The 13015-nt window shown below is 47.6% G+C and overlaps 1 protein-coding gene across 1 annotated transcript in view; it reads left to right on the top strand.

The window, feature by feature from the left end:
- The window catches only part of CATSPERD (cation channel sperm associated auxiliary subunit delta), a gene marked incomplete at its 5' end in the record, with an annotated part of 39651 nt that overhangs the window by 3767 nt on the left and 22869 nt on the right, over positions 1 to 13015 (top strand). The window contains 6 exons of the mRNA XM_079917238.1: positions 858 to 930; positions 1851 to 1965; positions 6050 to 6117; positions 7581 to 7694; positions 8902 to 8985; positions 12526 to 12676. Coding sequence (XP_079773364.1) covers positions 858 to 930; positions 1851 to 1965; positions 6050 to 6117; positions 7581 to 7694; positions 8902 to 8985; positions 12526 to 12676 — 605 coding nt within the window. The remainder of the gene's footprint in view (positions 1 to 857; positions 931 to 1850; positions 1966 to 6049; positions 6118 to 7580; positions 7695 to 8901; positions 8986 to 12525; positions 12677 to 13015) is intronic.

Here is a 13015-nt window from a genome sequence, read left to right as displayed (position 1 = left end):
ATGCATAGGAATTAACTCAGTAACTCCTGTCTGCCTCAAACCATAAAATTCTTCTGGAGGGGGCAAGAGAAGGAGATCTGGATAAGGAAGCGATATACCATGTTCATGGATGGCCTTTTGCTTCTTAAAAGTTCCCTGCATAAGGGAGCATACTGTTTCTTTTATACATACACATTCCTGGTCTGAAAGCCTTTACTTTAGTGGGATTAGAGTAAAATAAAGGACAAAACTGAAGTTCGCCCTGAGCAAAATAAGCTGTCACTTAATGTACATTTTATATAATTTTATTTTTGACATGGTCACACTTCTCAAATAATGTTATTTCAAGAAGTCAAATATCCAGGCTATAGAGGATTATTCACACAAAAATAAATAGATGATCGAGGCTTCCCTGATGGCGCAGTGGTTGAGAATCTGCCTGCTAATGCAGGGGACACGGGTTCGAGCCCTGGTCTGGGAGGATCCCACATGCCACAGAGCAACTGGGCCCGTGTGCCACAACTACTGAGCCTGTGCGTCTGGAGTGTGTGCTCCACAACAAGAGAGGCCACGACAGTGAGAGGCCCGCGCACCGCGATGAAGAGTGGCCCCCGCTTGCCACAACTGGAGAAAGCCCTCGTACAGAAACGAAGACCCAACACAGCCAAAAATAAATAAATTAATTAATAAACTCCTACCCCCAACATCAAAAGAAATAATAAAATAAATAAATAGATGATAGATAGATAGAGGCAAAATGGTTCCTTGTTAAGAAAAGAATTTCATTTGAATAGAACATTTTTAGAATGTCTGCCATTGTCTTTTTTCTTTTCTTGTGTGAGATTGTCCTAATTGAACCCTTTTATTGTTTATTTCAGAAGACAAGTTTTTCTCACGAAGAACAGCTTTGAGAGTAGTGTCCTTCCATTTTCCATCCCTACGTCAATGCAGGTAGTTATTTTGCTGAACGATCCAAGGGATGCTTGAAATAAGTAATACTTAGGGTTAGATATAGTTCAGAAAACACCACGCTAGTCTGTTTTTGTTAGTTTGGGGGCTTATTTTACGATGTACCTCTTAAAGACATTGAGAGCAATTTCTAAGCCAAAAGAAGGCTTGATTCTATTCTGCCCTTACTACCAAAACAGGTGCTTTTTTTTCCCCCTGAAAAAAGAACCAGAATTCTTGCAAGAGCTCCTTATAATTGGTTGTGTGATAGATTACACACACTGATTTCAGGGCCTCCCCAAATTGCCCTCAACCAAAACAGAAAAACCTGTACCCTCTCAGGAACTATCTTGAGAAATTTGGCAGCACCTATGCTCCAGAAGCTTCCGCCATCTGCTAAAATACCAGTTTCTCTCATAAGTGACACATTTATCAGTTATGCTTATGATTCGTCATCTATGCTGTAGCCTTTATCCTCAGAGAAGATTTTTTTTTAATATTTATTTATGTAGGCTGTGCTGGGTCTTAGTTGCAGCACTTGGGATCTTCATGGCGGCATGCAGATTTCTTAGTTGTGGCATGCAGGATCTAGTTCCCCGACCAGGGATCGAACCCGGGCCCCCTGGATTGGGAGCATGGAGTCTTCGTCCGTGGACCACCAGGAAAGTGCCTATCCTCAGAGAAGGTTTTGACACAGGAGAAGGAGATGGAGCAAATTTAGCTATCCAAGGGCACCAAACACCAATTTCGACCTCCCCGTTTTGCTTTCAGCTAATCCCCAAGATATATGGTTCCCAATATTTAGGACCCAAAGAACTCTTGCTGGAATGAATGTTCCATGGATGTGTGTCTAGAAGTATCGCTTTCTGAATCGATGTCCGAAGAGATGTACATACTGATATCGTATATGTCATTACTCTTAGGTTGGCATACCAGAAGTAACATCAGCACATTTTGCTGGTTCAGTATTGCTGTTAGTAGTGAATCGAAAAGTCTATGTTTATGATTATGAAGCCAATTCCTGGAATGCATCTACAGGTATGCGTATTCTGTATTTTTTACTCTTGTTTGCATTTGACCAACATCAGAGAAAAGGCTCAGAAGAACAGACGATGCAGCTACTTGGATGTCAGCCCCTGGACATTTTTTTAAACTATTTATTTATTTATTTGGCTGCGTCAAGTCTTAGCTGCAGCACGCGGGATCATTGTTGACGCGTGTGGGATCTTCATTGAGGCGGGTGGGATCTTTAGTTGCTGGCATGCAGGATCTTTTAGTTGCGGCATGTGAACTCTTAGTTGCAGCATGTGGGCTCTTAGTTGTGGCCTGTGGGCTCTAGTTCCCTGACCAGGGATCGAACCTGAGCCCCCTGCATTGGGAGCGTGAAGTCTTAGCCACTGGACCACCAGGGAAGTCCCAGCCCCTGGACATTACATTGTCTGGTTGTTTTTTTTTTCTGCTGCACCAAGTGGCTTGCAGGATCTTAATTCCCCAAGCAGGGATTGAACCTGGGCAGTGAAAGCGTTGAGTCCTAACCACTGGACCACCAGGGAATTCCCTACGTTGTCCTTTAAAGTTCAATAAAAATTGGCCTGAAACCCCATCCCACGGGGGGGACTGAGTGTTTCCATCGAGGATTGTGGTAAACAGAGCATGAATAGGCCACAGAGAATGGATAACGCAAGTAAAGCTGGGCTGCCTGGGGGCCAGTCTTTTTGTTGTTGTTGTTAATATTCATCTATTTATTTGGCTGAGCCAGGTTTTAGTTTGACATTCGGGATCTTTTAGTTGCGGCACATGAACTCTTAGTTGCAATGCGGGATCTAGTTCTCTGACCAGGGATCAAACCGTGGCCCCCTGCACTGGGAGCGCAGAGTCTTAACTGCTGGACCACCAAGGAAGTCCCTGGGGGCCAGTCTTATAACCATCTCATCAATTGCTCATATCCACCCCAAACATGCTTCTGCCTCCAAGACATCAGTTGACCTACTCTTTACAGATCTTCCCACCCACAGCGACACTGCCTAAAATCTCTCCCTCCTCGCCACCTTCCTCTCTCTTCCTCCAAACTTCAACCATGTTGGTGGGCTTTTCCTTCACGCCCCAATCCTCTCCCAGTGCCCCTCCTAATCTTCCAGTCCAATTCTTTTCTCTCTCACAATTCAAGGCTCTTTTCCCTTTCTGGGGGGGAGGGGCATACAAGTCACCATTTTCACCATTTTCAAGTGTACAGTTCAATGGCATTTAGTACATTCGCAGTGTTGTGCAAAAGTCACCACTGTTGAGTACCAGAACATTGTCATCCCCCCGAAAGGAAACCCCGTCCTCATTCACAGTCCCTCCCCCTCCCCCTCCCCCAGCCCCTGGCAACCACTCACCCGCTCTCCATTTGTGTGGATTTGCCTGTCCTGGATGCTTCATATAAATGGAATCACACAACACGTGGCCTTTTTCCTCTGGGTTCTCTCACCGAGCATCACGTTTCTGAGGTTCATCCATGTCGCAGCGTGTATTAGGAGGTCATTCCTTCTTATGGCTGAGTAACACTCCACTGTGTGGATTGACCACTTCTGTGTATCCATTCATCATCTGGTGGACATTGAGGTCGTTTCCCCCTTTGGTCCGTGGTGAATAGTGCCGCTGTGAACACCTGTGTACAAGTTTTTGTGTGGATATGTGTTTTCAATTCTCTTGGGTAGGTACCTAGGAGTGGAATTGCTGGGTCAGATGGAAATTCTATATTTAACTTACGAAGGAACCATCAGGGCTCCTTGTAACGTAAGTCAGTCTACTCTCTGTCCTTCCTCTTCTCTCCATCAATTTGTTTACTAGCATCCCAACAGCTAACTCCCCATCCTCCTCCCCAGCCCTGCACCCACAATTCTACTTTGTCTCTATGAATGTGTCTCCTCTAGGGACCTCAAATGAGTGGGATCATACAGTATTGGGATCATACTTCACTGAGCATAATGTCCTCAAGGTTCATCCATGTTGTAACATGTGTCAGAATTTCCTTCCTTTTGGGGACTTCCCTGGTGACGCAGTGGTTAAGAATCTGCCTGTCAATGCAGGGGACACGGGTTCGATCCCTGGTCCGGGAAGATCCCACATGCCGTGGAGCAACTAAGCCCATGTGCCACAACTACTGAGTCTGCGCTCTAGAGCCCACGAGCCACAACTACTGAAGCCCGTGCGCCACAACTACTGAAGCCCACGTGCCACAACTACTGAAGCCCACGAGCCACAACTACTGAAGCCCGCGCACCACAACTACTGAAGCCCACGTGCCACAACTACTGAGCCTGTGCTCTAGAGCCCGTGCTCTGCAACAAGAGAAACCACTGCAATGAGAAGCCCACGCATCGCAACAAAGAGTAGCCCCTGCTCGCCACAACTAGAGAAAGCCCGCGCACAGCAACCAATGCAGCCAAAACTAAATAAAATAAATACATTTATATATAAAAAAGAATTTCCTTCCTTTTTAATGCTGAATAGTATTCTATTGTATGAATGGACCACATTTTCTTATCTATTTATCTGTCAATGGACACTCGGCTGCTTCCATGTTTTAGCTATTGTGAATAATGCCAGTTTGAACGTGTGTATACAGATGTCTCCTTGAGTCCCTGCTATTAGTTTTTGGTGGGTGTGTACCCAGAAGTGGAATTGGCTGGATCATATTTTCCATTTTGTGAGGAACCTCCACACTGTTTTCCACACTGCCGAACCATTTTACATTCCCACCACCAGTGTACAAGGTTTCCAATTTTTTTACATTGTCACTGAAGCTTGTTTTCTGTTTCTGTCATAGTAGCCATCCTAATGGGTGTGGGACAGTATCTCACTGTGGTTTTGCTTTGCATTTCCCTAATGATTAGTGATGTTGAGCATCTTTTCATGTGCTTGTTGGCCACGTGTGTATTTTCTCTGGAGCTGAAGCTTCTCCTTTTAAAACAGAATCAAAGAATGCCTTGCTAAGAGAAGGGCACCCTTCCTGCAATTTTGGCAGAGTCCTAAAAGAGTTTCTGCCAAAGCAGTGGGGTTTTTTTTTTAATATATTTTCCCCCTGCCCTGCATGGCTTGTGGGCTCTTTCTTTTTTCAAGTTTTATCTTTTCTCTCTCTCTTTTTTTAAAAATTTTATTTATTTATTTATTATTTTTGGCTGCATTGGGTCTTCGTTGCTGCACACAGGCTCTCTCTAGTCGCGGCGAGCGGGGGCTACTCTTCGTTGCGGTGCGTGGGCTTCTCATTGCGGTGGCTTCTCTTGTTGCGGAGCACGGGCTCTAGAGCGCAGGTTCAGTAGTTGTGGCGCACAGGCTTAGTTGCTCTGCGGCAGGTGGGATCTTCCTGGACCAGGGATCGAACCCGTGTCCCCTGCATTGTCAGGCAGATTCCTAACCACTGCACCACCAAGGAAGACCCCAAACCAGTGGTTCTTAACAAGGGACAATTCTTCCCCTCACCCGCCAGATGACACTTGGCAATGTCTGAAGACATTTTTGCTTGTCAAGACTAGAGGAGAGGTACTTCCCTGGAGGTCCAGTGGGTAAGACTCCAAGCTCCCAATGCAGGGGGCCCAGGTTCAATCCCTGGTCGGGGAACTAGAGCCCACATGCATGCCACAACTAAAAGAGTTCACATGCTGCAACTAAGAGTTTGCACGCCACAGCTAAGATCCCTCATGCCGCGACTAAGATCTGACACAGCCTAAATAAATAAATTCTATTTGGAAAAAAAAAAGACTCCGTGCTTTCACTGCAGGGGTCACATGTTCCATCCCTGGTCAGGAACTAAGATCCTACATGCCATAAATTAAAAAAAAAATTTTTAACTAAAAAAAAAAAGGATGCTTTGTGATCTAAAGCTTAAGAAAAACCTTAAAAAACAAAGACTGGAGTAGAGTTCCACTGGTTAAATAAATCATTATATAACTAATTGAATAAGTTAAATAAGTCAGTAGAAGCAGGGATACTGCAAAACATCCTACCGTGCCCAGGAGCCCCTTCAGCTGAGAACGATCTGGCCCCAGATGTCAGTGTGGAGGATGAGAAGCCCTGCTCTAACCTTCTCTCTGAACGTTCAGGGAACTCAGAGAGCATTTCAATGCCCTTTTCCTTTCAGGTGTAGAACACCCTGTTTCACATATTTCTGGTGACAACTGTTGTTACAGTGGAAATTCCTTTTGCATGGTGAGTACCATGTGTTGTATCTCATTTTTTACTCTGCTGTGAGCTAATTATGAATGGAAATAAAGACAGTGTAGGGACTTCCCTGGCAGTCCAGCGGTTAGGGCTCCATGCTTCCACTGCAGGGGTCACGGGTTTGATCCCTGGTCAGGGAACTAAGATACCGCATGCCATGCAGCGAAGCAGAAAAAAAAAAGAAGTGTAAGGCTTGAGGGCTGGGACAGTGATGGACTCAGGACTCAGGCCATGTTATCTCCCAGGGTTCAGAAGAGGACTGAGAGCCCGTGGGAGGGCTCTGGAGCTCCTGGGATCATCTGGCTGACACACTGTGAATATATCCATCTATCTTCTTTTTTAAAACCTGTTATTTTGAAATCATTATAGATGTACAGGAAGTTGAAAAAATAATACAGAGTCCCATGTATCCCTCACCCAGTTTCCCCCAGTGGTTACATCTTACGTAACTATAGTGATACAAACAGGAAATTGACATGGATACAACTGCCTAAAGTCAGAGAACCGCTATTGCCATCAAAACACTGAACTGGGGCTTCCCTGGTGGCGCAGTGGTTGAGAGTCCGCCTGCCGATGCAGCGGACATGGGTTCGTGCCCCGGTCCGGGAGGATCCCACATGCCGTGGAGTGGCTGGGCCCATGAGCCATGGCCGCTGAGTCTTCGCGTCCGGAGCCTGTGCTCCGTAGCGGGAGAGGCCACAACAGTGAGAGGCCCGTGTACCACACACACAAAAAAAGAAACAAAGGAAAACACGGAACTGATTCATGGCCCCAAAACTCTCCATACCTCTGTGCCCTGCCCTAACCCCTGGCAACCACTAACGTGTTCTCCATCTCTCTAATTTTATCATGTCAAGAATGTCGTATAAACGGGATCATTCAATATGCAACCTTTGGGGACTAGCTTTTCTCAGCAAAATTCTCAGGAGACTCATCTGATTTGTCACGTATACGTCGAGTCTGCTCTTTTCCACAGTGGTGGGTGTACCAGCATTGGGTTGTTTCCACTTTCTGGCTGGTGCAAATAAGGCCACTATAAACGTTCATGTACAGGTGTTTGTGTGGACATAAGTTTTCATCTCTCTGGGTTAAATGCCCAGGCATGTTATCACTGGCATCTGTCCTCCCTGCTTTTTAAATTGAGATGTCACTGATACACCACACTGTGTAAAGCTAAGGTATACAATGTGTTGATTTGCCACATTTACATGTTGCGGTATGATTACCATCCTGTCGTGTCACAAAATTACCATTGCTTTTCTGTTGTGGAAACAAGATCTAGTTTCTTAGGAACTTTGAAGTTTCTAATACGGTATTGTTGTCTGTGATCACTATGCTATGCATTAGACCTCCAGAACTGATTTATCTGTTTAAAGAACATCTCCCCAGCCGCCGCCCCCCCACCTTCTATCTCCTTTTAAAGAGACTGTTTTATTTGTGTGTTCTTCCAGGATATAAGTAACTCGGTTTTTGCTTATTTGCGTGGAGATCAGATATCTCAGGCCAATATCTATTTCTCAAATACCCGGGGATACAGATTTCAGAAATATTCCCAGGAAAGACAGGTATGTTCAATATGGTAAGAAAATGAACAAACAAACAGAAAAATGTGTCCTGTGGGATAGGAGTAATTAGCTGTCTGTGGCGAGCAAGGACTTTTCTCTCTCGAAGAGTCCAGCGGATGGGAGCGTAGGGAAGAATTTCAGGTCAGAGCAGCTGGCTAGGGAGATTAGGAAGTTAGGAAAGGAGACAGCACGGTTCATGGAAAAAAGCTTGTGCCATAGTAAAGGCTGCACATGGATTACAACATCAGGTACCACCAGCATCCCCATCTTACAGATGAGAGAACTGGACTGGGTTGAACATGTGTCCGCCTAAAATTCATGTCCACCCTGAAACCTCAGAATGTCACCTTCCTTGGAAATAGGATTTTTGTAGATGTAATTAGTTAAGATGAGGTTTTCCTGGATTAGGGCTTAGTAAACTTAATTTCTACCGAAAGACCATACCTCCAAATACCATCATTTTGGGGGTGCTATGGTCTGAATGTTTGTGTCCCCCACCGAAATTCATATGTTGAAATCCTAATGCCTGATGTGATGTATTAGGAGATGGGGGCCTTTGGGAGGTGCTTAGGTCATGAGGGTGGAGCCCTTATGAATGAGATTAGTGCCCTTATAAAGGAGGGCACTGTTGTTATAAGCCTCCCAGTCTATGGTATTTTGTTATAGCAGCCCTAACAGACAAAGACATGGGGTTAGGGTTTCAACCTATGAATTGGGGGAGGACACTGTATATAATAGAAATACTCCCCACCCCGACACACACACACACAACCAAATAACAGAGGCTTAAATAAGATGGTGGTCTTTCTCTCTTACCTGAAAAGTGTCTGGAGGGAGCCAGCTGGGTTGCCATGGCAATCTGTCCCACTGTCCCTAGGTTGGGGTCCTTGGCCTCATGCTCCAACTTGCCTGCTCGTGGGCACTTTGCTGACCAGCCAAAGATCAGGAATGAGGAACCTAGGCAGGAGTGAGGGACCTAGGCAGGCACCTCACAGTGTGGGTCACACCACTTCCCCTATCAGCCCAGGCAAAGCCGACTTCATTCAAAGTTCTGCCCTACATGCTACATTTTTACAGAGAGAAAACAGATCACAATATTGTTAAAAAGAGAAAGACTTTCCTTCCTTTTAGCTTACTGGATAATCTAGAGTTAAATTTAGAATTAAACACATGTTTATGACTTACTTCTATTTTGTTTGTTTCGTAGGCAGAACTAGTCGGTTCCTTGGGTGGGATCTTCTACTTCTACTCCCTCTCACAGGTTGGGCTGCTTCTCGTTGACCAACGGAAGGTGAGTACCTTTTGGACTGGGAAGAACCACTTCAGTGACCCTTACCCCAAGCCAGGTTTTTGTCAAAACTCACACACTTAGATTTTCATATCTGAAATCCATCTAGCTTTTCATTCACCTGTCCATCCATGTATCCATCCACCCACTCATTGACCCACCTACTCATCCATCCACATATCCATCTATCAATCTACCCATTCTTCCATTTATCTATTTATCCAACCACCCACCCATCCTTCCATCTACCTACCTACTCATCCATCATCCATCCATCTATCCATTAACCTACTTATTCATGAATCCATCCATCCATCCATCCACCAACCCACCTACCCACCCATCTACTCATCCATCCACCCATCCATCCATCTAGTCATCCTTCCATTTATCTATTTATCCATCCACCTATCTACCCACCTACTCATCCGTCCATCAACCTACTTATCCATCCATCCACCCATCCATTAACCTGCTTATCCCTCCATCCATCCATCCATCCACACATCCATCCACCCACCCATCCACACATCCATCCATTCATCCATCTACTCAACCATCCATCCACCCAGCTACCTATTCATCCATATACCCTTCCACCCACCCACACACCCACCATCTCTCTCTCCCCCCATTCATTAGCTCATTCAGGCATGCACTCAGCAATATTTAAGTAGGGTCTAGGAGGTGCTGGGCACTAAGGGATAAAATACAAGGTGTGGTGCATGTGTCACTGGTGGCACCCAAGACCATTTTAAATGCCTCATGTCAACCCTTTTGTTAACAATTATTTTCACGTGGATTCAGAAAATCGGGACGTGAAAACTGTGACTTCACAGGTATCATTTAGGATAAGACTAAGTTAAGAAGAGGAATCAGTCCATGCAAAGTGCATCTGAAGAAAAAATATTAAGTCAGGCAAAGATTAAAGTACAGTCAGTACCCCCGTGTTGCAAAATTTGTAAGCAAGGTGTGCCACTCTGAAGTTTGGGGGAGACAGACAATCAGGAAGCTCCCAGAGGCTGGGCTGCTACCTGGTGGCTGCAAGCCCCACCCTCTAATCACACGGTGGGCCCAGACCCCCATCCAGAGTCCCCTCATGAGCACGCACTGCCAGGGCGCCTGGTGAATGAGACACTCCCAGACTCTGGAAATCCCAAGAATGTAGAGGTGGCTGAGGAGTCCGGCTCTGGTTACAACCTGTGCATGGTTTCCCAGATCTGACCACAGGCAGTCACAAGGCTTTACCTGGAGGGCATGGGGGCGGAGGTTGGGGGAGCTGCCCTCCCCACTCCACGCCTGGGGCACGATGCACGGGCAGGCTCTGAAGGCGTTGTGGTCAAGGACTCCTGCCTCCGGTCAGGCAGGCTCTGCGCATCTCTGCATTCCCAGCCCAGGCTTGGTCTTCAGATCTCTGACTCCTGAGGCGGGGAGGAGGGGGAAGCCTGGAGCCACTTCCCGGCTCTCTGACTCAGTACTTTTCAGTTCCTGGCCCTTCCACCTCCCGAGGCCGAGGCCCGGGGTGGTTTTTTTTTTTTTTTTTTTTTTGCTTGTTTGTTTGTTTGTTTTTTGGCCACACCATGCGGCATGCGAGATCTTAGTTCCCCAGCCAGATCAGGGATCGAACCGTGCACCCTGCAGTAGAAGCACGGATTCCTAAACCACTGGACCGTCAGGGAAGTCCCTGCAGGCGCCTTTTGACTGGGGCTCCCCACACAGGGAAATGAACCCCACCCCTGCGCTGACCCAGGGGACCCGCCGCGGTTCCGTTGCGGAGGGACGAACAGGGGCCCTTGGCGTTTTCTCTGGCCTGGGCTCTTAGGCCACCGCAGTGAGCAATTACAAGCGGAATGCACTCTAGTGTTTGGCTCGTTGTCTTAATTGGCTACTCGGACCCCTGGCAGCTCTGCTGAGATGGTGCCTCTCAGGCTCCAGGGACCGGCAGGCAGCCAATCCATCGCTGAGCAGGCGCCGGCTGGGGGCTGCGGACTCACATTCACTCACGGTCCCTTAGCTTAGTGAGGATGGGTGGGTCTGGCCCCTGCGGCCGCAGTGGGGGCGGGGCGAGTCAAGGTCAGCAGGCCGTGCACAGTCCACCGTGGCCCTGACCCGCTAAGCTTCTCTCCTCGCCCCACGAGGCACTTAGAAAGCCACCCAGGGAACTCCCTGGTGGCCCAGTGGTTAGGACTCGGCACTTTCACTGCAGGGGCCACGTGTTCCATCCGTGGTCGGGGAACTAGGATCCTGCAAACCACGTACATCTGCTGCAAACTCGGAGGCACTCGGCAAGCCATCCTGGGGAAAATCTCTCCCTCCGCCACGGTGCATCTTCTGGAAAACGGATGCCAGTATCTTGGTGGGACTCACTTATGAACCAGTGTCAGTGTTGGGTTTTTTTTAATATATAAATTTTATCTATTTATTTATTTTTGGCTACGTTGGGTCTTCGTTGCTGCACACAGGTTTTCTCTAGTTGAGGAGAGCGGAGCTACTCTTCGTTGCGGTGCGCGGGCTTCTCATTGCAGTGGCTTCTCTTGTTGCGGAGCACAGGCTCTAGACGCGTGGGCTTCAGTAGTTGTGGCATGGGGGCTCAGTAGTTGTGGCACACGGGCTTAGTTGCTCCGCAGCATGTGGGATCTTCCCAGACCAGGGCTCGAACCCGCGTCCCCTGCAGTGGCAGGCGGGTTCCTAACCACTGCACCACCAGGGAGGCCCCAGTGTTGGGTTTTTTAATTCCATCCTTGTGTAGTGCTGTCAGAGGTCTTCCGTAAAGAACAGATGATAGAAAAGAATCTGAAAAGGAATTTATATATAACTGAATCACTTTGCTATACACCAGAAACTATTGCAACATTGTAAATCAACTATACTTTAATTTTAAAAAAAAGAGCAGATGAGAGAGAACTTTGAGAACCACGGAGAGTAATTTAGACTTTACTTAAGAGCCAGACCTTAGAGGGTCACAAGACACAAAAGGCTGTTAGGAAAAGAATCGGTGGGGGCGGGGGTTGGGGCGGGTGCAGAATTCCCTGGCGGTCCAGTGGTTAGGACTCTGCGCTTTCACTGCCAGGGCCGGGTTTGATCCCTGATCGTGGAATTAAGATCCCATAAGCCACAGGACATGGCCAAAAAAAAAAAAGAAAGAAAGAAAGAAAAGAATCTGGGGACCAGCCCTGGGAAATCAGCTTGAATGATAATCCAGGTACAAGGGCACCAACGTGGGCGTGGCAGAGCAGAAGGAGAGAGGGGGCTCTCAGCACCGCGGGGATGTCCTTTGTCATGAGGGCCCATCCCGGGTGCTGTGGGGTGTAGAGCTGCCACCTGCACCCACTTATTCGACACCAGGAGCCCCGCAAGTCATGACATCCACAGATGAGCCCAGACTCTGTCCAGTGTCCCCTGGGGGCAGAATCACCCCAAGCTGAGAACCACCGGACTAGGTAATAAGGTCTGAAGAGAGTTCCAGTGACAAAGCACATGGACTCACACAGTTCTATTGCGGTCATTTCTTTTCTTGCTCAAGATTCAATATTCTTCTCTCAGGCCATGTTCGGCTACTCAGACCACCCCCTGAACCGCAGTTTCGGGCTGCCCTTTGACTACAATGGGACCCTTGACATCCTTATTGCCCCGGGCCAGAAAGGCATCCTGATCTTCTGGTTTGAGAAGAGCCTGCTGGTTTCCCGAAACGCAGGTGAGCGAGGCCCAGGCTCAGGGTGGGCAAGCACAAGCGGTCATTTTTTTCTCTCCCTGACCTGAGTGGATGACGACAAGCCCATTGTCACTTTGCCATCCTCACTTCGACCCCCCAACCCCCATTTCCCTCCTCCTGGGATATTTAGGCCCTGAAGGCAGGTTCTGAAAGTCACTGGACGCCTAGGGCAGAGGGGCCAAGTCCAGGAACTGCACATCTTGTTTTGAGGCCTAGACACATGAGCCCCAGCCTACCAGCCCAAGTAAGGAGAAGAGCAAAAGGCAGCCCCCCCAGGAGGAGGTGCTGTCAGGGACCTCTGGGCACAACAGTGGCTGCCAG

This window comes from Stenella coeruleoalba (genome assembly GCF_951394435.1).
Source record: "Stenella coeruleoalba genome assembly, chromosome: 3".
NCBI lineage: Eukaryota > Metazoa > Chordata > Mammalia > Artiodactyla > Delphinidae > Stenella > Stenella coeruleoalba.
Note: the sequence above shows the minus strand (reverse complement) of the source record. Positions and strands in the feature narration are given on the sequence as shown.